Here is a 26,771-nt window from a genome sequence, read left to right on the forward strand (position 1 = left end):
AGACTATGGATTTGGGATTTGGGTTGGGTATTATGGGATTAGCAGACTTTTGACAGACAACAGGGGAATGATGTTACTACTTGAGGATTACAGTTTATGGGCAAACCAAACACATCCTCCTGGGATCCAACAAAGGGCATTTGTATGCATTTACATGTTAACTAAATTTGTGGGTTTTCAGCCAATGTTAAGCAACTCTGTGTCAGATGTCTACTTTCCCTACTGCTAAGGTTAATGAAGCATAAATAAAAGGATGCTGATAAAATCAATAGTTACACACAGCAAGGAAGGACAAACCATTAGGTCTAAATATTTCATTAGGGTTGGGCTTTTAAATTAAAAGCATAATTTATTACTTCCCTTAAGAGGTATTTTAAAAGACAGGATCAAGGTCTAGCCAAGGTATTACGTTGCTATCACGGCCTGACTGAATAGTTTGTGGAAAACACCGAGCATCTGGAGGAAGGGACAAGGAAATTGCTCTTCTAGTCTCCCGCTGGTCTGCTGCTCTCTCTGATCACTCCTCACAGAATGGGCCAGGGTTCACGGAAGCATCATGCAACCAGTGCCTGGGACACATCAGGAACGAGCCTGTCCCCCTTTCCCCCAACTCTGGGGCTAAATTTCTGTGAAGATGCTCTTTCTCTGTCCACACATGAGATTACATTGAGGCTGGGGCAGGGGGGTTTCTCAGCCGGAGACAGACCACAGAAGTGAATTGGCATGTCAGAATCTTGTTGATACAGGAGGCCTCTGGGCTCCCTCTTGGTGATAAATAATCACCTCTTCCTTTTAATACTATTTCTCATGTCCTCATGTATCATTCTCTATAGGTCCTCCATAAACCAAACAAGAAGCTACTGTATTGGAAAAAGTGGGTTGAAAAAAAAGTGGGTTGAATGATATATCAGAGATCTGTTTCCATATGGTACATTCAACGAGAGTGCAACTCAGCCCAACACAAGCAGGAAAACTTGCCAAGGCCAAGGCCATTGGGAGGGTTTACAGACCTGAATCGGCTTGTGGGCCTCAATGGCAGAGATCTACCACGTGTAAATGACCTGTATTCGTGGAGTCATTCTCCACATCCTTTCGGGGGCCCCTTCAGACTCTCTTGTACCTCACTTCAAAGTTTCAGGTGTTTGTTAGGTTTTGAACACCAGGGAGCACAAAGCAAATCTGGTGACTGAACATTGGAGATGGATTTGCAGAAAGTGGCGCAGGATGGTGAGACTCTCCCGGCTGAGAAGTAAATAAACCTATGATGCCATTTTCTATGCATGACACATTCACTTCCTGTGAACCCAAGAGAGAGAAAGGTGACACTGCTTACTCGAGGGAGTCGACGCCACCTGCCAACATGTGCAGGTGGTTCAGCGTTGTGATCGAGGTGGTCAGGTGGCGTTTGGCGTGATCTAACTGCTTAATATCACGGGTGATTTCTTTAACCTAAATAATGAAAAACCACAGGAGAAAAAGGGAGGAAGGTTAAGAAAGATGGACACCCATCTGCAAGTAGCTCCACAAGAAAATAATGCACGTGAAGCAAGGAAAAAACCCCTCAGGTTAGCCCTTGGGGAAAACACAGGCTTTCACACAATATACAATCACAATCATTTCCAATCAGCCCATTTAAATTTAATTTAGCATTTTTTCGGAAGACTTTACCCAGGGTTGCAGAATCCTCAGTTGTGAGAATGAAACGGACTTTTTTTTTCCTCCCCAGATGGAGTGATCCTAATTGCAACTAAGCATGGAGCCTGCAGGGTCCAGGAGCCTAGTACGGTGCCGCTCGTCTTGAACAAGGTCAGAACAAGGTCTTGAACAAGGTCACTACTAGGCCCAGTACAGAATGTATGGTATTAGTTGACCAATTCTATTGAGATGGTCTTTATTCATGGAACTAGGGTTTACAGCCCGATCTCCAGAAAAGAAAGCCTTTCTCTCAAATTTCGAGAAGACTAAAACGGAACCCCCGGAACATAAGCTTAACACGTAATGTCAAAAGAGGAGAGGCTCAGCCTTCAGGGAGTGAGAAAGGAATCGGAGGAGTAAAATTGCACCAGTGTTGACCCAGCAGGTCCAAGAGGAAGAAACTCTGTATCTGGGAACACAGGTATACTTCAGTCACTAGAAAAATGCACGCAGCAGTGAAGTGGGAACAATTCTCCAACTTCATTAACACCTACGGGAAATCTTCCACTAACTGCCTGAGTACATGTCGACCAAGAAACTTTCTGAAGAGCAACTTGGTTTCCCAGGTTCTTTGATACCTGGAAGGAAGGAGGTGCCCTGGGTATCAGGCTCAAACATTCTAGGCACTGGAAAGATACACCTTCCATTAAAAGTGAAAAACCCGATAGTGAGTTAAGTTCACGCAACCCGAGTTTTCAGTTTGACCACCCTGCGTGCACTCATAAAGATTATGACTTACACAGCTCAGCTCGTCACCCACAAACCTGCAAGGTTTTTTTGTAACCAAAAAACGGAGGGGGGATAAATGACATTCCTAATGGTTTCCATTCATTGAACTAACACGAGCATAGTACTATGCTCGGTGTTCTTACGTTTAATTCTTACAACGCCTTGAGCTAGATGTTTTGTTTACAGTTGAAGAAACTGGAATTCAGAGGCAGTACATTACGCAGTCAGAATGTGAGCCCAGAAGCTGGCATTTCACAGTGCCTCCCACGGAGTACGAGTGGGTGAGGCTGGATTCCTGGTCAGCAGTGGGGCCTTCCGAGTACATCATGGGAGAAAACAGATTTGTAGGAGGAGAACTTAATCAAAACCATAAGCATGCATCATAAGCAGGATACATCCCATCTCCCAGATCCAGTTCTGGTTTTCATGTGATACCAAGTTATGTATCATATATCTTAATAATGTCTTCCCTTCATTGAGCAACTAACATAAGGCTAGTACTATGCGTGATATAAAATATGTGATATGAACAAATGCTAGAGAAAGGAATCCAAAAGGACTAGGAAACTATTTGGGGGGAAAGTTGAAGACGACTTTCCCTATTTAAACACGAGGGCTGCCAATGCAGGGCGGCAGGTTTGGTGAGTCACTCATCTCTAGCAGCTCCTCCTGAACTGATGGAGAATGTACTCCCAGGGCTGGCTTTAGAGACGTGGGTGCTGTGGTTGGCAGCCAGTGGGAGTAAAAGCCCATTAATATGACTGGATGAGATGCTAACTTCCTCTTCTGGTGTGCAACAGTTAGGAAGAAACCTGAACTCACCATTTGCTCTGATTTTTCTGCTTTGTCTTTGATATCTTTGATTTTGCCAAAAAGTTGCTGAATTGCTTTCTGGGCCTCTTCAAGTGCCTAGAATAAGAGAAATAAATGAAAAACAAGACAGCACCAGTCCCTACACTGTAATCAAGTCCAGCCTCAGAAGAAAATCAATAAAGCCCTCTTGATTCATTGCACTTATGCTGACAACTTTACTGGACCAAAGTAGTAGAGACAGAGTCCAGCATTTGGATACAGGCAAATACACAGGATTCTTGCCAATATACATCATAAAGTTTTAATTTAAAAAGTAAACTATTTCCCTCTATCTCCGTGATTACCACACGTATTGATGACAACAAATAAACAGGCTATGCACATGCGTGTGTGCGTGCGCCCACGTGTGCAGTAACCTTCAAAACCTGTAGAAAGACAGAGGAGGCTCTAAATTGGGGGGAAGGGAAAGATCTGAATTTTGGAAGTTCCAGAAGACTTGTGCCTTCAAAAAGCTCACAACTGTGCACGGAGACTCCAGTACTGTGGCAAGGCTTAAAGACATTTACAGTGCCCTATCTGGAAACCAATGAGATGAAGTTAGAAAGGGGCACTTGAACAGTGAGCCAAATGTTTCCACTGAGATAAAAACCTATAAAGATGCATGCCACGCATTAGAAGTATTACAACCCACAGTAGCGTCTGCGAGTAGGGGAAGCAATATTCAGGGATTCGGGAGGGCACAAAAGCCACACACATGTAGAACACATGTACTTATGAGAGATGCAGCAGCCAGCAGAAGAACTCACGCTCGTTCCATCCCAAGCACTTTATTTACTTTGGATTTAAGAGTGGCCTGTCCTGACCGGGCCTCACAGCCCTTTACAAATGTAATGATAAGGCCAGTGTAACCCTAGAGCTGTGTGTGGCCATCTCGGCCTGCACAGAAAAACAGCCAGCCGCCTTGAGACGGACACCATCACAGATGAAAGCGGAAAGTGCAGCTGAGATGAAGGGAGAATGACAAAGCCCTGACGAAAGTATTTGAACCTGTGCAGTACCTCATGGAAGAGCTACCTCTACACCAAGAACTCACATACTGTCTTTTTTTTGCTTAAAAAAAGAAAAAATCCTCCAAAAGCAAACTTAAGTTGGTTTCCTCTGCCGGAAATTCCTTCTTGTTTAGATGGAGGGACTGTATCTCCCTTCCCTTCCCAGGTTTCCCGAGCTGTCCACTTCTTCTGATATGGGGAATTCTTTCTTATTCTGCAACTCCCTGCCCTGCGTGTGGCTCAATTCCAAACTTGGCTTTCTTTTATGTCTTCCACCACTGGGATTTACAGGGGTTTCACATGTGGCGACAAGGAGGCTAAGCTGTGGCATGTGACTATGTATGGCTTCTGCAACGAAGGTCCAGAAACTCCTGAAGAAGTCATTGCTTAGCCCGTGTGCTGCCAAGTCTGAGGTGACACCATTCAAGCAGCTGCTCACACCACCTCCTGGGGCAGCGTGCGTTTGCTCTGCGGGATCTCTTTACTTGTAGCTACAAAGGTTTATGAGCAAAGGAGCTTTCTACTTGTAATTTCTGCCACTGGGACACAGACATTTTAATCATCAGAAAGTTTGGTCTTGGAACAACAGCTGGCTTTGCTACCACAGCCACAAATAAATTTACCTGCAGAGTAGGAAAAGGGGCAATAGAATAGAATTGGGTCACACTGAGCAGCTCCTCTCAGTCCCATTCCACCCGAAAGAGATGCTTCATATTTTTGCCTCACAACTGTTTCCCCTGAGCTTCCTCCCATCCTGTCTTTCTCATTCCAGGACTTAGTACCCCTGAAACAGCCGTGGCACCATGAGAACACCCTCCATCTGCCAGCCAGCCTCCACTGTCACACACTAGCTGTTCCTTCTGGGCATCAGTTTCTTTGTCTGAACTGTAGTGATGATGGCACCTCCTTCCAGGGTCAGTTGAGAAAATTTAGTGACATAATTGGTGTAAAAAGCTGCACGAATATTAGGTTTATTTCCAGATATATGGCCAACCAGAGCAAATGCCTTTATGTATATGTGTAAAGATAAACATATACATGTACAGAGGGTGCCAAAAAATGCATACACATTTTAAGAAAGGATAATACTCTATTAAAATTGTAATACTCAACATATTCCGATAACAAAAGATGAATACAAGTCATGAGTATACAATATTTTGGAACCCCTGGTGTACTGTTCTCCTGTGACAACATTTGCCTCTCACACACAACCTCTCAGCCCGCCCACTGTGACACTTCCTATTCTCAGCTACTCCCCGAGTGAATCCAAACGCAATCATTCCACCTCCCCGCTCCTCATCACTGATTATCAGGGAAACGCAAATCAAAACCCCATGAGCTATCGCCTCACACCTGTCAGAACGGCTGCTATCAAAAAGACAACAGCGAGTAAACGTTAGTAGGGATGTGGAGAAAGGGGAACCCTCCTGCATTGCTGGTGGGATTATAAACTGGTGCAGCCATTACGGAAAACAATAGGAATGTTCCTCAGAAAATTAAAAACAGAACCACCTCATGACCCAGCAATTCCACTCCTGGGTATTTATCCAAAGGAAACTAAAACATTAATTTGAAAAGATATATACACCCCTATGTTCGTTGCAGCACTGTTTACAGTAGTCAAGATACGAAGCAACCTAAGTGTCTACTGATAGCTGAATGGATAAAGAAGTGGTATATACACACACTGGAATATTACTCAGCTATGAAAAACAATGAAATCTTGCCATTTGCGACAACATGGACGGACCTAGAGGGTATTATGCTAAGCGAAATAACACGGACAGAGAAAGATGAATACCATATGATTTCACTTTATAAGCAGACTCTAAAAAACAAAACAAACAAAACAGAAACAGACTCATAAACACAGAACTGATGGTTGCTAGAGGGGGGGGAGGGGATGCATAAAAAAGGTGAAGGGGATTAAGAGGTACAAACTACCAGTTGTAAGTCACGGCGGCGTAACGTACAGCACAGGGAATATAGTCAATAATATCATAACAACTATGTATGGTGACAGATGGATACTAGGCTTATCATGGTGATCACTTCATAAGGTATATAAATGTCTATTCACTGTTGTACACCTGAAATTAACATAATATTGTATGTCAGTGATAATTAAAAATAAGTTTAAAAAATTCTCTCCATGTTTCTCATATTCACCTCCTAAAAAACCAGATACCAAATTCTTTTGAGCACTGCTTACTGCTATAACATACAACCTTGGGTTTCATAATATTATGACAAATCAAGTTCTAACAAAACAAAAATGATAAGGAATAAATGATCAGATTATCTGTTTATAACCAAAAGGAGTGAACCTTCATGCTCCACTGATGGTGTGCAAATCTTTGTTGTTTCCTATGGGCTAGTTAAGGGCTGTTTCTTCTCCATCCTTTCCCCCGACTTCCTCTTTCCTTCCAACACCCTCTCCCATATAAACACACACGAGGCACACAGTACAATCCATTCATTCACCATGTGGGTGCCCATGGTCCTTTACGTATGCTTAACATTTGTAATACGTTTCTGTGGTTCTATCTTTTGGTTGGACTATGCGATCCCAGAGGGCAAGGACACGTCTCACTCATTGTGATGCCCCAATACCCAGGGTAGTGCCGGGATAATACAGTAAGTATTCAGTACACGTTCATTAAGTTGAATTTATAACCAGTCAATCACGATGTACACAAACACAGACACACACTCCATTTTTGCTCACAGGGATAGTCAGGCAATACATTAGCCGTAGTGGTTATGGCTGTGCCAGCATTTCAACTGCAAACCCTTTTTAAAGCAACACAATCAGTTATGCAATCTTCACATACTGGGAAAAAATGCTGGGTTAATGAACCTACGAAATTAGACAGGAAAAAATTTTTCACTTGCCATGCCATCAAATTGTGTAAAGTTGCAGCCATAATAGTAAATTATGATAAATTATTGGGTTTTATATACATATAAAGAAGAACTTCATCTACCTCAAAAGCCCTCCATATATTCCCTCCCTTCTCAGTTTAAGAAAGATACTTTTCAATGATGGTCTCTTAATAAACTATGTATTTTTAGATTATTTCAGATATATTTTTACACACCAGATTACAAATTTTCCTTCTGAAATAACTGCAGAGTCATTTTTTCTTTGGCTATATTCCTCAAGAACTACAACCAATTTTAATATTCACTTTATTCAATCAACAAACACTACACTGGAGATACAGGGATAAAAAACAATTCCTGCTCTCAAGAAGTTTACAGAAAGGTAGAAAGATAGGCTAATAAACCCTAAGAACATTGAGGTTTGATAAAGATATGTACAGTGCATTGTGGGGACCCAGAGAGACTGGCGATTGGGGTTTGTTTGGTAGGAAGACAAAGAGAGAAGGAAGGGCGGTCCTAGGCGTCTTTCTGAAGGAGGTCACAACTTCATAACTTACTATTTGGGCCAGAGTGTTTTAAAATAACAGCTATAAGAGTGGCAGTTACTAAAGAATGTGCTATTTTTCAAATCCATACTCTATCATAAATAAATTCTCAACATGGACCTTCATTGTCTTGTAACTGAACAACACCTATATCTAAGCTGTTACTCTGGCTTCCGGTGGCAGTTTTACTAGTATTTCATTAATTCACTCCTTCAATTGCTGAACAAATATTTATTGTTTTCCACGTACCAGGCATATTCTAAGCACTGAGAATCCAATGGTAGACAAGACATACATGGTCCCTCTCCTCAAGGAATGTCACTTTGAGGAGTGGCAGGCGGAGGAGTATTGAGAAGACAATCAATCAATCAACCAGACAATCTCAGAGTGTGACAGGTGCAATGAAGGAATTAGGCAGTGTGATGAGAGTACCCGCAATGATGGTTATAGAAGGTCTCCTGAGAAAGAACAAACGAACTGAGATCTGTAGGATGAGAAGGAGTCAGGATTTGCAGATCTAGAGTAAGGGAACTCCAACTGGAGAGAACAGCACATAAAAGACCCTGATACAGAAAGGACCTTGGTGTTTGGAAGGACCAGAAAAGGAAGCCAGTGGATGGCAGAGTGGTATTGGAGTGGGAAGTGTTAAGAAACAATTTGGAGGAGGAGGCAGAAACTGGAGAATAAAGGCTCTCAAAGGCCTGCTTAAAAGCATGGGGATTTTGTTCTAAGTGCAATGAGAAGCCACTGCAGAGCTTTTGAGCAAGGGACTGGCTGCTGTGGGGGGAAGGGACCATACAGAGACAGGAGTGCAATCAGGAGAGAAAGACCTATTAGGAAGCTGCTCCACATGTCTAGGTGAGAGATGGCGATGGTCTAGACTAGGTAGCGAGTGGTGCTGGGAAGAAGGGGAGCGATTTGGGATTGATAAGAAGATATAATCTGCAGGACTCACTGGTGGACCGGATGTGGATGAGAGGGAAGGGGAAGAATCAAGGAGTACGCTTAGATTTGGGTTTGAAAAGCCAGGGAATTATTCCATTTACTAAGCTCGAAAAGACAGGGGAAGGAGCAGGTTACCAGGCAGGTGTGTGTGTGTGTGGGGGGGGGACTGAAAATCAAGAGTTCCCATCTCGGTATGTTAGGGTGCACCATCTATCTGAGATCAGATGGAGACCAAGTTGGACATGTGAGTCTGAAGCTTGGAAGAGGGGGTGCGGGCTAGACTTAAATTTAGAAGTCATCAGTTTGGGGATGCTATTTAACTCTGTAGGACTGGAAGAAGTCATCTGGGAAGAGAGTAGAGAAGGAACAAGAAGGGAAGAGAAAGAAAATGGCCCAGGGCTGAGCCCTCGGGCATGCCAATGTTCGTAAGTCTAGAAGAAAAGCAGGAGGGAGAAAAGATGCAAGAGAAAAACCCGCAGTGACATGAGAGAAAAACAGGGACTGAGGTGTCCCAGAAGCCAAACAAGTGTTGGAAGGTGGAGGAAAAGAGCCACTATGTCTTAGGCTGTAAGATCAGGACGGAGCTGCCACTGAATCTGAGAGCAGGGAAGTCGCCGATGACCTTCACAAGAGCTGGTTCAGCAGGGACAACGTGATGAAGTGGAGACAGTGAGTACAGAGCAGGACCCAGCAAACGGTGGCCCGTGGGCCACATCCAGTCTGAAACCTGGTTTTGTAAACACTGTTTGCATGGAGCACACCAATCCCATTCGTTCAGGCACTGTCTGTGGCTACTTTCACCGCCCCACAGCAGAGACGAGTGGTAGGAGAACATACGGCACTTACAAAGTCTAAAATATTTACTAATGGGCCCTAAAGCAGAAAAGGTTTGCTGACCCCTGGTATAGGGTATTTTCTCAATAAGTTTTTGCTATAAAACAAGAAAAATGGGGCAATGGATGCGGTAAAGGGGGCGATTTTGAGAGAGAGATGCTTGCACGTGCGTACGGTGGGTTGACACAACAGAAGAGAAGCTGATTTGGTAGGTGGTGGGAGTAACGGGGCAATTAGGGAAAACAAGGACTTTTTAAATAACGTTCCTGGACTGTTTATTGTGTAAACATTAGCTCTCTAACTGGGCTACAAGATTCCTTCAGAGTGCGGACCACGCATATGCATGGCATTCTTCTATCCGTAAGAGCTCGAGTAATCAATCATCCCCTCTAGTTGCCACAATGATAGGCCCAGTTTATGACAACTGTGTCAGCAGCACTATGAATAAATAGCTCCTTCTCACTCTCAAAAGTGACCATGGTGATAAATCATACGGTCACCTCACCTATAGCATCGAACTCAAGCTAGAGCACAGTGGGAACTAGACAAAAACTTGCCAACTGATGAAAGTACCATGGAGCACTTCTCAGAGAGTGGCAGTGCCGACACCCACGGCGTTCCTTGACTTCCAGGCCCCACTAAAAGCAGAGGTTCTAAAACACAGCATCACAATTCCTGCAACTTTATCTATTTGGCTAATACGGCGTCTAGTGCCCACGATGCTACTAGGAGTCAGTGAATTCTAAACCCACTGACGGCTTTTAAAAACTGTTGGGTCATGGTATAAAAAAGCACTCCAGCGGCCTCTGCAGGCAACTGCCCACCAGAAAGGACTGACCTTTCTGCGCATGCCTTACACAGAATTCTGTGATCTCGTCAATCATGTCATGTCATGTTATAGTGATACACTAAATGGAATTATAACCACCGTCTTTTGCCAAGCACCCTAAGACACAAGACATTCAGCTAAGAAAGGCCAAAAGGGCCAAGCTAAGGTCTGAAGAGATGCACGATCCCTTCTCAGAGAAAGGGTTTCTATCTCCACTTCTCTCTGATTCTCAAGCTGGCATGCTAACAGAACTAACTAGTATCTCTGCTGAAGGTACCACTTTTTTCTTCCAACAAACAAATAAGAAGCATACTATCTTACATTTCAGTCTTAAAAACAAACTGTCTGCCAGATTTTTTTCTCAGGCTGGAATACTTTTGCTTGTTACAACAATGTACGGAAGTCAAGGCAATGTAATATAATTCGTTTTCTAGTTAAAAAGGTTCTTCTGAAGCATTCACTCCATCGAGCAAGTCCATTCTCAACACATACTCTAATATTTGATATCTAATCTCTGGTAATCGATTCCACAGGGAGAAGAGCGTTTTGTAATCGGAAAAATCCTAAGGCCTACAAAAGGTTAAGATTTTATTTTTAAAAAACATTGAAATACTTTTACTACCTGGCTCATCAGAAAATGTGCTGCAAGAAAGATTCTGGCACTGTCCCTCGACGCTTTTTAAAATAAAATGGTGGCTACTTTTCCATTCCAAGCTGTATGTGGATTAAAAACAGAACTAATCACCCAAAAATGTCTGCATTCAATCTACCCTTACCGGAGTTTCCGAACTAAGCACCAGAACTATTAGGTAAGAGTTCCTGTAGTGGTCTTCTTTAATAACTCAAATTCTGCAAAACAACCCACTGAGCGAGCCTAGAAGATTCAGCAGAACCAATTATGCTATCTCTGTATTTTTGTGCATCATTAACTGGAACCATTATTCTTCATTTTCCTTGCGTCCTGAAATAAGACTCTGAACAGGCTACCAATCCCTCCCAGGTCACGCGCACAGAAGATAAGGAGCACGGAACCTGGCACAGACTCTACCGTTTTCTTCTTTCGTCTTTTTAAATTTTTTTTTTTTCAGAACTGTTGTCTGCCACCTGTGTAGACAGAGGGAAATCTGAGTCAATGGAAATGCCTTAAGAAATTAACATCCCCTCTGGCTCTTAGGCGCATCTAATTTGGCAGTGTGCTCTATCAGAGGATTATGTTGCCTTTAGCCTGTGAGTCCACAGGCAGTCTTTCAGAGATTTTAAACTGAGATCCCATTGCTGCCACTGCCAGGAAGGAGGGAAAGGTTGACGATTTTCAGAACTGGTATGGCTTTATGTTCTTTGAAAAAATGAGATGCTAATTTTCAAGATTGCCAGAAAGAAAATATTTTGCCACTATTCTGCTATCATTTCTTTTGTCCAACTTTACATTTGTCTGCTGGTTCCCTTTCTACTGTTTGGAAAACCAATGAACTGAATTAATAAAAAGCAAGGGTTTTGGAACCAGCAGACTGGGATTTGAATGTTGGTCTTGTCACGAACTGTGCCATCTCTGTCAAGCCACTTCAATTCTAGGAGACGCAGGCTCACTATCGCTGGAACAGGAAGAAAAGCACCAACCTCAAAGACTTTTTTAAAAAAAGAACACAGGGCTCAGTAGTGAGCACCTTGGGACTATTTACCCAGTACCCCTCCTTCTTCCTGGGAATCTTCCTCTCATTGTGTTCTTACAGAGTCTGCTGTCCCAGAAGCAGGTCAGGCCCAAGCTGGGCTAAATGGAGTTTTCCTGTGACTTTCCAGAATGAATTGGGGAAGAGCTCATCTCTCTCTGGTGGTGGAAATCCCAAGACGTGAAGTAAGTGAGACAGCAGGACGGTACCTCAGGAGGGGAGGAGGCTGGTCTCCAGGTAGAGAGAACCCTGAGCATATTCCCGTCCCAGGCTTTAGCTGTTTGACAAGCCCAGCTGTGACACTACTCTTCCACGGTCTGACTGTTCCACTTCTCGTTCAAAACATGATACAACAGCCTTCTAAATAATCCCCCTTTATGCCTAGGGTGGTTTGAATTGGGATTTTGTCTTTTGCAACTGAGTCCTGATGAAGGACTCAGCTCATAACAGGGGCTCACTAAATGGCAACTATTAATAGTATTCCCAGATCTCCCAGACAGACTGCCATTATTTCAGATGAGACTATCCCTCTAAGAAGAGACAAAGGTTTTGACCCATCCTGTAGAGCTTTGTTAAGCATGATGATTAAGTTCAACATCTACAGGCATAAGAACGGCTCCTGGATCCGGGGGATGGTCTCTTCAAACTATGTTGAGAATGACACATTCTCCAAACTCAAAAAAACTGAAAAGTTTCAATCCTTCAGTAAAAAGTGAATACCTATTACATGTACTGTGCTCGATACTGAGAGAAAAAGGTCACTAGATGGGGATGTGTTTTTACAGAGCTGTAAAGAGTACATGTAAGAAAGAGATAAAACTGTAAGAGAAGAATGATACAAAGAGGTATGAGTAATGAATGCATCATTTGGAAAGTGAAGGATTCCTCAAGAGAGCAAAAACATTTCTGAGTCTTCCACATCTCATGAGCCCTAAACAGCGGCCCCTGTGACTTCCACTGAAAGCAGACACCACCGAGTAAGCAAACTGTGTTTATGAAATGTCCCTTCTTTTGGTACTGCTGGCCTCTGAAATGACAGAGAGTCGTTACTATGGAAGCAGGGCATCGCCAGCTGGAACAGAGACGCTTTAAGAAGACTCGGCAATGACAACGCAGCCCACTACCAACGATGGTACCAACCAGTACGCCCGGCTACCGGATTGTCACAGCCGTGGATGGCTGCATGTGCACAGCCTCGTGCTTCCCCGTGTCCTTCTAGGTCTGCCAGCCCTGGGCAAATGCCGGATGGGCACCCACCAGATGACAATCATTGGTGTTAACACTAATCCCTCCATAGCCCATTCAGAAGCCTTGCATTGAAAGGGGTTTTATTTTAAACACAGATTTCTTTCCAAGTTTGTGAACCGAAAGAAGGTAAAGAGCAACCGGAGTAATTCTCACCTTATTTGTTAAAATGCTCTGTTACACCGAAGTTACTTTTATTTACGATTTCTGCAAACCACATTCACTGCAAACGTGAACCAGTTCATTTTTATTGTTTTTGGGAGACAAGCCAGAAGTGAAAAGTCACAAGACGAGGATGGAACACAAATTCCGCAGTGCCCAAACAAGACTAAACACTGACATTTGAAAGTTCTGCTTATATCTGTTATCACCCATAACTTAAAATCCATGAGCCCTGAAGTAGCTAGGAGTGGTGAATGCATTTGCACAGCTTCCTTTGATGAAATGTAACCCTTGAGGATGAATGACTGCATTTAAAGCAACACCTCCAAATGGCAAAAGAGAAGAAAACGTTTAAGCAACAGTCTCGGCGGCTTTTGCTGAATAAAAGGTACAGTAATTCAATACCTTAGGAAATGGGGCACATTGAAAGGAACAATTTGTCCAAGTTTAACAAAAGAACTACTTCCTACAAAAAGCTAGGACTTCCCAGCGGCCAAGTTCAATTCTGATCCCCCATATCTTACTATTACTCCTCATTTTAGTCCCTTAGTAACTCATGTATATTATGGGTCTTCGTTCAAGAGAAAACACCCTTCTGTGGTGACATGTGGATATTCCTTCTCCTGATTTTGAGAGATACCTCTGTACCAAAAGCCCTAAGGCTATGAAGCCTGGAGGCTTCACCTGAGTGAGGTTCTTCTATTTCACTTAATTCTCTTCAGTCCCACAGGGAGGCAGTGCACACAGTTGGCTCCTTTCACCCTTGCGCTCCTCTCGCAGCCCAGTTTCTTCCTCAGGTTGAGAGGGACCCAGCTGGTTAATGAGGCCACGGTCACTGTCACTGCTAGCATTCCTCGTGAACCAGTTAACTTTTCAGATTCCTCCATGAAAAAAAAGTAGCTCCTAAACCTGCTCTTAAAGTTTGTCACTATTTCAAAAGAGAATTTGGGATGGACAAGTATGTAGCATAACTGGAATCAGAAAATCTGGATCCGTGATTAACTCACTGAGTGATTTGGGGCAAGTCGCAGAACTGATCTGAGCCTCTTTCTTCATCTGTAAAATGGGGGCGAATAACATGTCTATGGCCAAATTCACATCTTTGTGAGGATCAAGTAAAAGAGTATGTGCAAATTTATTTTGTAGAATGTAAGACGACCACATTTATATTATAATAGAAACATAAGCATTAGAGATCAACACAAATGACCCAAAATGTACCTTTTGCCAAAGCAACTCAAAATGTGGCTTTGCTTACAGTGAATCAATCAAGAAAGATACATTAGTCTTACAACAGTACATTCTTAATTCTAGAAATCTGGATAACTCCAGGGCTGACAACTGTACTGGAATCTGACCACAATATGCTAAACCAGTCACCAGAAATCTCCAAAGATCAGAACGTCTAAGTATAGCACTTGGCAGAGCACAAATATCATAAGAACAAGAGTGGGCTATCTGTCCCTACTGTTCCCATGTGACTGGGAACAACAATAGTTCAGAAGTATGACAAGGAGACAAAGGTGAGTAATCTGGTCTGAGATGGGGGAAAGATCCCTCAGTTCACCTCTTCTGCTTTAAAAAAGACGGTATTTGGATCATTAAATTTACTTGTCAGTAAGTGTATGTCCAGAAGAAATGTCCCCCTTCTAGTTGGGGGCCATTATAAGAGTAGCACTAATATATTTTGCCTAACCTCCATATTCTAGGTATCGTATACAATACCTAGAGATGAACGCAGCATCTATTCAGAGAGCCCACAATATAACATGGAAACGAAAATCAGAAATCCTGGCATGTGATCCAATATCAAGACGGTAAGTATCTTGTATGTTAGAGCTTAAAGCTAGACTACTATAGAACACCAAACCAAACAGACTAACAAAGCATCATATCTGGTTTTGCAAAACTAATCCCCTTCTAGAGGAAACATCAGACTCCAAATAAGAGCAAAGGAAATTTTATAGCTATATTACAGGCTCCTGAAAATGGGGATTTATGGAAATGCTGACAGAACCACTATAGCACTGAATCCATACTGTTCTAAATCCTGTATTTCCATGAAAGAGGGAAGAGGGAAAAAAAAGAGGTCAAGTTCTTACATGAAGACAGAGTTTCAAATTCCCATCCATTGTTTAAACATAGCTGAATGGCTTCTTGTGTCAAGGACCTGAAACCCAGAAAGCTTTGCCATCAGCAGTAATAGTGCAATTTTTCTAATGTGCAACCTCAAACTAAGAATGGAATTTTCCTTCCAAAATTACTAACTACTAGCATTCAAAAGCAAGAGTAACCTGGGTAATAGCCAGAGCAGTTACAGTAGTGATGAATGGCAGTTTCCTCTTTAGATGTAGAAACTCTAGTTTCAACTTGTGACTGCCTGTAACATGGAAACAAGCAGATGGCAAAAGTTACGCCTGACCTTCTTTCTTGGCTCCTGAAGAGTACCAGTTTATATGGAGATGGCTCAGAAGAAGAATAAATGTCAGTGTTTCTTCTTGGCACCCTTTTTTCCTAAAACCATTTTCAATAATCCTGTTGCACACCAGTGGGACTTGATGTGTTTCTAAGGTCAGGAAGGAAGTATTGCAACCGCTGGACGTGCTAACTAAAAGAAATAAACATGGTGGCTTTCTTTTTTGGGGGTGGGGGAGGGACAGCCACCATCACTATCCTTAGGTTCTTAACACAGAAACTTAAGACTCCTACAGCTAATCTGAAACACATAGTCTGTATGGACTAAATGAGGAGAAAATAGGAACGCATGCTTACTTAGCAGAAAAAGAAATCTATTCAAGTTCAGAACAATATGGAAAAACAATGTTTCCAAAGAGATTAAATATTGAAATGATTAAAAACTGTCAAATGACCCAGTAATTCCATGCCTAGGTATAAACTGAATTGAAAGCAGGGACTAGAGCAGATATTTGTATGTCCATGTTGATTATGACAGCACTGTTCCTAACAGCCAAAAGGTGGAAACAGCCCAAGTGTCCATGAACAAACAAATGGATGAATGAAATATGGTATGTACACACAATGGAATATCATTAAGTCATAAAAAAGGAATGAGGTTTTTGAACATGAAAGAAAATCCCAGATAAAAATAGCAGAATTCAACAATACATTAAAAGGCCAATAGACAATGACCCAAAAGGCATTTAATGAAGGTTAAATATATATATATATGTGTATATATATATATATAATGTTTTTAAATCCTAAGCTAATAAAGAAATGGAAAAGCATGATCATATCAGTAGAGGCTGAAAAGGCATGTTAAAATGTAACATCTAAAAAAAAAATGTAACATCTATTTTCTGGCAAACAAGCTTAGTGAACCAAGGTCATGAGGATAACTCCTTAATAGTTAAACGATCTAGAAATGACAAAACGTCACACGTAGCATCAGCTCTAGAAGGTAAGGGTCTTTCCTTTGTTCACTGCATCACCTCTAATGCCTAGAGTAGTGCCAAGCATACAGAAAGCACTCACTAAACATTTACTGAGTAAGTGGATGAAGAAATATACTAACTAGAGACACTGTCATTAAAATCAAACACACACACACACACACACACACACAAACACACACACACACACGAGGAACAGTGGCTGGAGTGAGGAGCTTGATTCACATACTTGGCCATTCCCCACGTGTGCACCCAGAGCACCTTGGGGAGCTGTGAAGGCCTTGTTCTGGGCAGAGAGGAGACAAGGGGTGTGGGGTCAAGATGAGCCAGCGTTGAGCTCCCTCCTGCAGCTCTAGGAACCCTAGCCTCGTGGCCATGGCCTGCTAGCTTCTCTTCCTTCCACCACTTACCAGGAGGCAGAGAGCCTGCATCTACCATTCCTTGCCAAAGGGTATCTGAGACAGAGAACTGGTCTCTGGGCTCGGCTTTCTCCCAGCACACACAAGAGGACTAGGACCCAGGCACGCCTGTGACTTGCTCTGGGTACTCTGTATCAGGAGTGGTGCAGCACCCACCCATTAGCTCCTCGGTCCCTTCCCCGAGGTGACCTCTTCCCTACAGAGTTTTGCAGTAGGGGCCAGTCAGGCAGACAGGTGGGATTGGGGGTTGGTGAAATCCTCACCCCACACAGGACCCTGTTCCTGCTGAGGCCCTCACCCATCAGCTGTACCTGCAGCAGAGGCAGGGCCTGGGTCTCACACTGCCTCCCCCTCTCTCTGAAAGGCCTAGCTCAGTGCTGCGCACACAGAAGGAGCTCATGAATACTTGTAAAGTCATATGGCCGCGGCCCCAGCCTAAGAGAACCATGTGATATTCTCAACCGAATGAGGAGGCGAGGAGCCACGCAGTAGCCTCTTCAAGCCCAGACCTGCCAGCCAATACATGTCTGGGCCATCAAATCCACCAGCGGTGCTCAGGACAGACACCTCCCACTGCTAGGGTGCCCGTTTCACTGGCACACAGAGGACTCGTCCTGGGCACGCGACATGCTTGACAGGTAGCATCTAGCTGGAGGGGATGGGAAGTGAGGACGGCCCCTGGCTCCCACTCCTGGTTCCTGGGGGTCCCAGCTACCATAGAATGCCCCAGGATGAGGGAACAGAAGCCACCAAAAGCAGAGTGGGGAGCCGGCCCCGCTTACGTGCCTCGGGGGTAGTGAGCCCTGTTGCACTCATTCATAAGCTCTTCATAAAGCACAAAGAGCTCTGACTTGGTGCCGGTGAAGGTGGGCTTGTCTGACGAGGGGAGCTCGCCCACATTCCTGGGCACCTCAGCCTGGCTTCTTCCTGGGGCCTCTCCTCCCGGCCAGGTTGTCCTCCAGCAAGGACCTGGACGTCTCCTCGCCCAAGAGGCTGGTCTCCGCATTCACAAAGGTGATACTGGCGTTCTGGAAAATGAGCGGGTGGTAGTCCTGGGTGTCCCACGGCTCCCCCTCCTCACTGATGTTGAACCGCTGGGGGTTGGGGAGCCATCCTGGGGCCTCCTCACTGGGGGGCCGGGACATGTGGCCTTTGCTCCTTAGTGTCTGAGACACTTCTTCCAAGCCGGGCACCAGGTTCTTGGAGTAGAGCACCAGAGGGACCAGGGAGGCCCGAAGGGCTGGCAGCCCACTCCCCTGAGGCCCTGGCCCTGGTTCCAGCTCCGGGACCCTCTCCCCACCCCCCGCTCATCTTCACTGCCTTCTTCCCAGTCTGCTTGATGAGGTCATTGTAGGTCTCCTCCTTTTTGGACAGAAAGCTGAACATGTTGACATCCTTAAACACTGTGTACCCCGCCATCTGCAGAGTGTGGGGAGCTCTGGAAGGACTCCTCCCACTGCCACCACCGCTTCTTAATGTCCTTGTAGACCTTCACAAACATGCTGACCTTCCAGTTGACAAAGAGGGACAGGCTGGCCAGCCCCAGGCGGATCCAGGGCTCCTCAAAGTAGCGGTACAGAGCATGGCAGTTGGCGCTGGGGTTCACACTGGCCCCCAAATCGCCGAAGCCGATGGTGGAGAGGGTGATGAAGGAGTAGTAGAGGCTTTTGATATAGCCCTCCTCCTCGGCCACCATGAACACGAAGGGCGGGATCACCAGGGGGGCCAGGACGCCCCAGTGAACATGGCGGTGCACTGTGATTTGTGCCTTCTGCAGCTCATGCCTCTCCTGGTGAGGAACTGGCCCAGCCTCTTTGCACGTCCCCGGAAGAACTTGCCCAGGGCACTGATCCACATCAGGCAGAGTGGCAGCCCGAAGAGACCACAGGAAACACAGAAGAGGTGCCCAGCGGGGTCTTGGAGGCCATGTTGCCACAGCTGATGATAGTGATGGCTGCGGCTGAAAACATTTCATTGGGTCAGTTCCAGTTGTTGAAGGTCTGGTGGGCTGTGCTCGCCCGCCCTGGCCTGCAGCATCAGACACCACCTGCAGGATCTTGTCCAGCCCTCCCGGCGTGGGAACTCCTTGAGTAGATGAAGTTTCTGTGAACAGTAGTTTCTCTCAGCCTCTTTCCAGGGCGGCTCCTCCAGCACCTCGATCGCCGCCCGGATGGCCAGGTAGAAGATGATGGCGGAGCTGAGCAGAGGGCCCCGGGCCCCCATGGCTCCCGAGAGGCTGCCTCCTGGATAGAGAGTCCCCTAGCCCCGGCGGCTCCAGGTCTACCCACCTTCTGGCCTCTGGACACAGCTGTTTGAATTTGGAGCTCCGCGTGCATAATGCCCCGTGTCCCTGACGCTACTCCCCGGGCAAAGCTGTTCCTCCAAGTTGGCCCCCTGAGTGTGGGGAACTGGGCCGGGTCCTGACCACGGCGGTGGGTGGCCCAACACCAAGGAGGCCAAGGGGGCGCCCTGGAGCGTGGAAGCAAAAGGGGAACTCAGGACCCATTCCGGTGCGACACAAGGGCCGCCCTCCGTGCGCCACAGCAGTACACACCGCGCCAGCCTCCGCGCGCCTCTCCAGTGCCCCACGGAGTGCACCCCTGTGTGTCGGGCCCCCAAGTGGGAGGCCAGGTACTTGTTGATAATCCCCTTTGAAGCTACACCAAAACTTGACAAGTGGTAGATTCTTAAACATTAGCACTATGGAATGTGAAATGTGGAATCTGAAATCTTATTAATATGGAATATGGAATCTGAAATCTTATTAATGAATTATACTCTGGTACATTAAAATCCATTGGTCAGTTCTGCTTCTGCCTAGGATGTAGAAAGCTAGCAAGAGGGTTGTGCTGACATTAACAATGAAAATGAAATAAATGACAAAATCACAACTTTTCTTGAAACCATCAGAGAACTGAAGGCAACCAAGTATCGTGAGATCCAAGGAAGGACAGGCTCCTCAAGGAGACATGGGCACACCCAAGGAAGTCTCACATGTGGCAGAATATAAGAGGAAGACAGATGCTATACAATCAGGTAGGAAGGAATCAACTAGAAATTTTAACAAATTACTAATGGCCAAATGTGGGGTTAGTGCAACAGCACAGAATTTCTGAGAGCTGCACATATAGACAGTTTGCACCCGCTCTCAGGCTCTTTGCGAAGACCTCTACTGGGTGCTCATGAGAAAAAGGGCAGGCGGAGTGGGAGACCAGAAGGAACATCCCTCGGTGGTGCAGATACGGAGGACATTAGTGGGCGCTGGACCAAAACCATGAAGCCCTGATAACCCTCACCCTTGCTCAAGCCCACCCCTCAAAAGCCTTGAACCTGACAAATGTCTGGTGTAGGTCTTAAGGACAGGACAAGGGAACAGGGCCTTTTACCTCCTCTGATGCAACAGCGCATATTTGGGACACAGGGAAGCTGTGCTGCAATTTTCTTTCACAGAGAACAGCACACTGGGGACAGCAAGGACGCTTTCAAATCCAGCAAACTTAGAGTTGCTTTAAAGCAGGGCAGTAGGGATGGAAAGGAGTGGAGCTGATGGAAAAGCCACAGGAACTTGACAAATGCCTGGATACACAGAGTTAAGCACACTGATCTTCCAGTGGGTTCCATCATAATTAGCAGCAGCATTACTGCCATCTACCAAGCAAGACTAAGCCTGATGCTGTGCTCAGTGTTTTTAAATAATTAACTCTAATCCCCACCACGCTGAAGTAGATATTATTATCACCATGTCACAGTTAAAGAATGTGAGGCTCAGAGTACTTAAGTAACTTGTCCAAGGTCACACAGACAGTGGCAGAGCCAGAATTTAAATTCGAAGCTCAAGATTTCACTTGACCAGGTTGGCAACCAATGTTACATTAGTGACAATGTCCAACTGCTCCAATTCTTAGAGATTCTTGTGCACAGAGGCTCTCCTCTATGTACAAGGAGATACAGCTGTTTGGATTCCTTATACACTGCCTGAAAATAAGAGATTTTAGAGGATAAGTAGCAAAGGGTTCCAGTATGGAGTAGACGTATCACTCTGCCTAAAAGTGCTGTTGGGGCTCATGTGCAATTCACAGGATGAAGCACAGAGGTAGGACTGAACCCAGTTAGTACAGTGCTACATGACAGACATGCTAGAAGTCTTTGTCTCAGCTCTCGTCAATAGTGCTCTAGGCAAAACTGAACATTCAGTTGGATTCAACTCGTAAAATAAAGGCAAGCCAACTTTGACCTCTGCACCAGGAGTAAGAAATCCTGGTTAGGGAATGGTGGAGATCCCCAATTAAAACCAGGGACACTGTGCCCCCACAAGAGTCTGAACTACAACCCAAATGCAGCACTGCCCACTGAATCATTCCGCACTCCCAGGTCAATCTCAGGTCTAAGCAATTTCTTTCTTTTTAGTTTTATTTTTATTAGTTTCAGGTGTACAAAGCAATGTAACAGACATTTAAACCTCTCATAAAATGATAACCCACCCCCTATTACTCCTCTGACATCTTATATAGCTGTTACAATACCATCTACTATCTTTCCTATGTTGTAAACCACATCCCGTGACTATGTATATATTTATATATTTAGTTATAGCTGACATTCAATATCATTCTACTGCAGTTTCAGGTGTGTAGCGCAGTGAGCAGGCCTCTACACAGTCTAGGACATGATCCCCCTGATAAGTCCAGTGCCCATCTGGCACCTTATGTGATCTCTACAACACTGTTATTTCCTCATACTGTATTAACTACCAATTTGTATTTCTTAATATCTTCACCCTTTTCACCCTGACCTCACCCCCACTCCCATCTATCACCCTGATAGATCTAGTACCTATCCAGCACCGTACCCAGTTATTACAATATTATCGACTATATTAGGCCTTTGCAATTTCTGAAGTTTCAGAATGTCCGCAGACATTCTGAAAAATATAATTCAAAAAAATTAAAGGAAAACAAAAATGACTCGCCATTCTCGGTCACTAATGGAAAAATTTAAGTCTGTGCTTTAAAAGCTCAATTACTTTAGATTTACTATGTTTCAGTAGGAGAAAACAAAGTGACAGTTGCCTTTTTTCCCCCCAAACTATTTATGATTCCTTTAATACTGATGCCGTTTATTTTCTTCCATCGTTGGGCTTCATTTTCCACCCAAAGAGAGGATGAGAGAAAGGATAAATTTAAAGTGATGGAGAGAATTCAAATCATCCTGCCAGAGAGATGACAATTACAGAGTCAAAAATCCCACATAATGAAGATCAATGCTGTGCTGTGAAGTCCCACTATCTACCTACTTCGGGTTCTTGGAGAGCAGTTATTTTTGTTCTAATGCCTGAATTAGACGATATGCTAATTTTGAGGATGAAAAGCAAAGAACACTTTCTCCTTGGAAGGCAGCAAGCTTTACTGATTTAATTAATAAATCTTTACATCTCTATGAAAAAAGAAGAAGGCAAGTATGATTAGCCTCCTTTTCTGAGGAAAATGAAGACATGGAAAAATAAGAAATACGGCCCTGGACGGATACTGAAGACAGGACGAAATCTTTTGTTTTCTGGCCTGGCATTTTGTACTAAAATGAGGATAAGAAAGAGAAGAACAAGAAGTCTCAAACAGCATGCCACATGGCTTGGAACCGTCTTATTCAACCTTTTCATCTACAACTTGAATGAAGACATGGAAGGCATCTCTGGCAAATCTGCTCATGAGAAAATGGGAAGAGCATCAAGGTTCCACAAGGTCTCAACAGGCTGGAACAATCAAGCAGAACTAGCAAGATGAAATCAGGGGTGAGACACATAAAGTCCAGCACTTAATTTCAAAGAATCTCTTAAACAAACAGAGAAGGGAAGAGTTTAAAAGCAGTTCATATGAAAAAAGACCTGGGGCAGATATTGCAAACTGTTGGCCCACAGATGTGTTTTGTTTGGCTTTTGCAGTATTTGTGAAAAACACTAAGCCAACATTTAAAAATTGGGAGCGTCACATAAAAATCTGGATTTCTGGGTTCTCTTGAAAAACTGATAGATCTGGCAACTTCAGCTTTGCATTCAGACGTGGCAACAATTGATTAGAACTGAGCTGTGGCTGTCCCCTTTAGACAGCATTCATTCCCCCAATGGATCCATATAGAAGCACACTGGCCTGCTGAAGCCATTTAGGTTCCTTTCTTAGCTCTGTAGGAATCTGTTTGCAACTCTTGACCTGGGAGTTTCAGATAACTGCCAATTCAATAGAAGCCAGTCGTGTGATATGGCTGCCAAAAGTTTCACCCAACCCAAAGTAATGGAAGAAGAGTGTCTAGATCAATGGCCCTTAACTTTTGAAGAGTCACAGACTCCTTAGAGAATCTAGAAAAATCAAGGAGTCTTCTCTTCAGAAATATGGCTATCACATAAAATTTTACAATTAATTTCAAGGAGTTGACAGACACCCCGGACTCCCAGTTCCCAGGTTAACAAGCCCAGTTTAGAGCAAGGCGGTAGGGTGTCCCACCGAGTGTTCAAATACTGTCTACTCCCGGCCAAGAACCACATTTTAAGAGGGGTGCTGACAAACTGCAAGGCAACCAGGATAATAAAGGGTCTGGAAATCATATCATAAGGTTGAAGAAACTAAGAACAATTTGCCTAGAAAAGGAACACAATATCCATTTTAAATTTTAGAAGCTGTAATAAGGAAAAGGGATTAGGCTTACACCAGTTCAGTTGGCAGAACCAAGATCAATGAGAAGTTACAATGAGGTGTATTTTATTAATACTATTTCAGTTCAGTCTGAGAAAGAAGTTTCTTACAATGAAAGGTCTAGAAAACTGGAATAGACTGTCCCGTGGAACAACAAAGTAGTGAGTTCCCCATCACCACAAGTGTCCAAGCAGAAACAGGATAATGAAACGGCAGAGATGTCATAGAAAGGATTTGTAAACATCTAAAATTTCCTTCTTCTAAAAGTTTTAGTGAGCAGAGCTGGAGGTAGCAATACAGTATTGCCCCTTATCTGTGGCTGCACTTCCTGTGGCTTCAGTTACCTGGAGTCAATTGCAATCCAGAAATATTAAATGGAAAATTCCAGAAACAAACAATTCCTAAGTTTGAAACTGCGTGCCATTCTGAGTAGCAAGATGAAATCCAGCACAGCTTGGGACGTGAATCCTCCCTTTGTCCAGCATATCCCTGCTATACACGCTACCTGGCTGTAAGTCACATTGCAGCCGTCTGGGTTATCAGGCAGCACTGCAGTGCCTGTGCAAGTAACCTTTTTTTCACTTAACAATGACCCCAAGTGCAAAAGTAGTGATGCTGGCAAGTCACACATGCCAAAGAGAAGCCGTAAAGTGCTTCCTTTAAGTGAAGAGATTCAAGTTCGGTACTATGCACAGTTTCAGGCATCCATTAGGGGTCCTGGAACATATCCCCCACAGATAAGGGGGGAATACTGTACTAATTCTCTTCTCCTCCCAAGACTAATTAGCCTTGCGCTGATGTAATAGTTACATGGCAGCCAAGCTCCATTGAAGAGACAGAAGCTCGGTGGCTGATCCTTTCTCAGTGATTCTCAGTTAGCTTATTGGGAATTGGCCAAAGTTTGGCCACTCTTGAAATTTCACATGCCAATTTTGTCTTCTTCTACCCCACTCCTCTCTATTCACCTCTCTTTCTACCTACGTTCAAGTGTTCATTTTAATTCTTGGGAAGCTACGTAAGTTTCCCAGCATATCAGATCAAGTAGTTGTTGAATTGACTCATCTTATCCACAAAGTTTCAAACATGTGGGCATTTAGTTAAAGCTTTTGCCTGATGATTTCAACAGATACAAATGGGGAGAATTCAGTGCTGTGTTAACTTTGTATGAGCATCACAGTCTGATTAGAAGAGGTCACAGACTAGACCAGTACAAGTCCACCCACGTAGAAGGTGGTCCGCTGGCTCTCTAGGATGTGTAGCAGAGTGCTTACCAAGCAGACAGCATTTCAGAAATTTCAAGAAACTAAAGAAACTGCCTCACTGTGTCCCAATTTCTAAATCGCTCCTTCCTCACAGATAATTATTGAGGCAGACACACTGATTTTCAAAAAGAACTTTTCTGCTAAAAATGTCTTTTAAGACACCGTACATGTGAAGTAAATACTTTCCCCTTATTTACACAGATAAAAGCATTATTGGTTCTGGCTGATCACAATCAAGGTGAAATTTATAAAAGGAAAACTTCCTTTTGTCCGTATTACTGCTCTCCTCCTCAGTGTTCCTCAGAAGCTCAGGAAACAAGTCCTGAAAGCAAACATTTCCTCTGTCCCAGGGAAGAGAAAAACCTGGGGCCTCTTGACGTATAAAACTCAGAATTTGGGAACATCCATAATTCTCCCAAGTCTGTGCCAGTCAAATAGAGTCTCCCTTCAGCAAACCACCAGCCAGCCAGGGCTGGACAGCAAGGTTTTCACCTTTAGGAGTTGACAAGACAGGACTCAAAAGCTCCCTGGAAAAAAAAAGTCTGTACTTCAGCTTCAGCTTGCATTACAAACTGTTGGAAAAGACAGATGGAGGGGATGACAGGGAAAGCAATTATTTCTTCTGGGCTTCCTTTTTGTCTGGATTCTAAGGAGATGAATATAAAATTCCATCACAGATTGAAATGCTATCTAAACATGCTTGAAAATGTGGTCTTGCTCTCTGAAATATGACCTGCTCTGCTCTGCAGCAACCTGTAACCTATTAATATGTGAGGTGAGGAAGGCCACCATTCCTGCAGGCTGTCTAATTCCGGGCCTGGCTCTCCAATACCGCTAGTTTGTGACCGACCACAGGTTAAAATATAACTAAAAGATATCCACATGGCATGACCGAACAAAAAGTCTTGATGAATCATTCACTTTATATTCACATTTTTGAAGTTTTAAATACCTGAGACTCTCTTATGTATATTAAGGTTTCTAGTGAGCCATTGCAAATGTAGGCTGAATCACACTAAACATTAGCATTATTCTTTCAAATAATAGTAAGCTGGGACTAGTCATACACAAATCAAGCTTTAAACAACTTTAAAGGAACATACATACTGATTGAAACGATGTTTTTATGGTAAAGAGCTTTTGTTTATTTATAATTAACGAGTACTCTAACACAGACCAAATATTCCATACAATTGAATATATTGTTACTACACATGGACTGTGTGTTCTGAGAAACTGTGAAGGTGAGAAAGATACAAGTCTTGCCTCAAGGAGCTTATAAATTAGTCAAGAGGACAAGACGTGTTCACTAGTAAGTCAAAAGAGACCAGGATAGCCATGAAAAGTACAAGCATGGGGCTGGCTGTGAGAGCCTGCAGACAGAAAGGATATGCATCTAATTAATTGAGGGATACTGGGATCAATGTTCTCATCTGTAAAATGAGAAGAATGGACCAGATGACTTACGAGTCCCTTCTAGTTCTAAAATTCTGTTTCCTTTGGTTTGTCCAGTTGAGCTAAACAGAAAATTTCGTGAAAAAGGTAGTATTTGAACTGGGTCTTAGAAGGGTAAGATTTAGATGGGCAAGATT

General features: G+C 43.9%; 1 protein-coding gene and 1 pseudogene across 3 annotated transcripts in view; both read right to left on the reverse strand.

Moving 5' to 3' along the window:
- VPS53 (VPS53 subunit of GARP complex) overlaps window positions 1-26,771 on the reverse strand; it is a 135,289-nt gene that overhangs the window by 92,975 nt on the left and 15,543 nt on the right. For both annotated transcript variants that reach the window (XM_081029788.1, XM_081029787.1), the window contains 2 exons: window positions 3,247-3,333; window positions 1,334-1,449 (listed from right to left, as the gene is read on the reverse strand). In XM_081029788.1, the coding sequence (XP_080885914.1) occupies window positions 1,334-1,449; window positions 3,247-3,333 (203 nt within the window). The remainder of the gene's footprint in view (window positions 1-1,333; window positions 1,450-3,246; window positions 3,334-26,771) is intronic.
- LOC308488322 (potassium channel subfamily K member 5-like) lies at window positions 18,013-19,457 on the reverse strand (annotated as a pseudogene). Its single transcript has one exon. The product of its transcript is annotated as a potassium channel subfamily K member 5-like (transcript).

The sequence above is a fragment of the Rhinolophus hipposideros genome, assembly GCF_964194185.1.
Source record: "Rhinolophus hipposideros genome assembly, chromosome: 20".
In the NCBI taxonomy this organism is placed as follows: Eukaryota; Metazoa; Chordata; class Mammalia; order Chiroptera; family Rhinolophidae; genus Rhinolophus; species Rhinolophus hipposideros.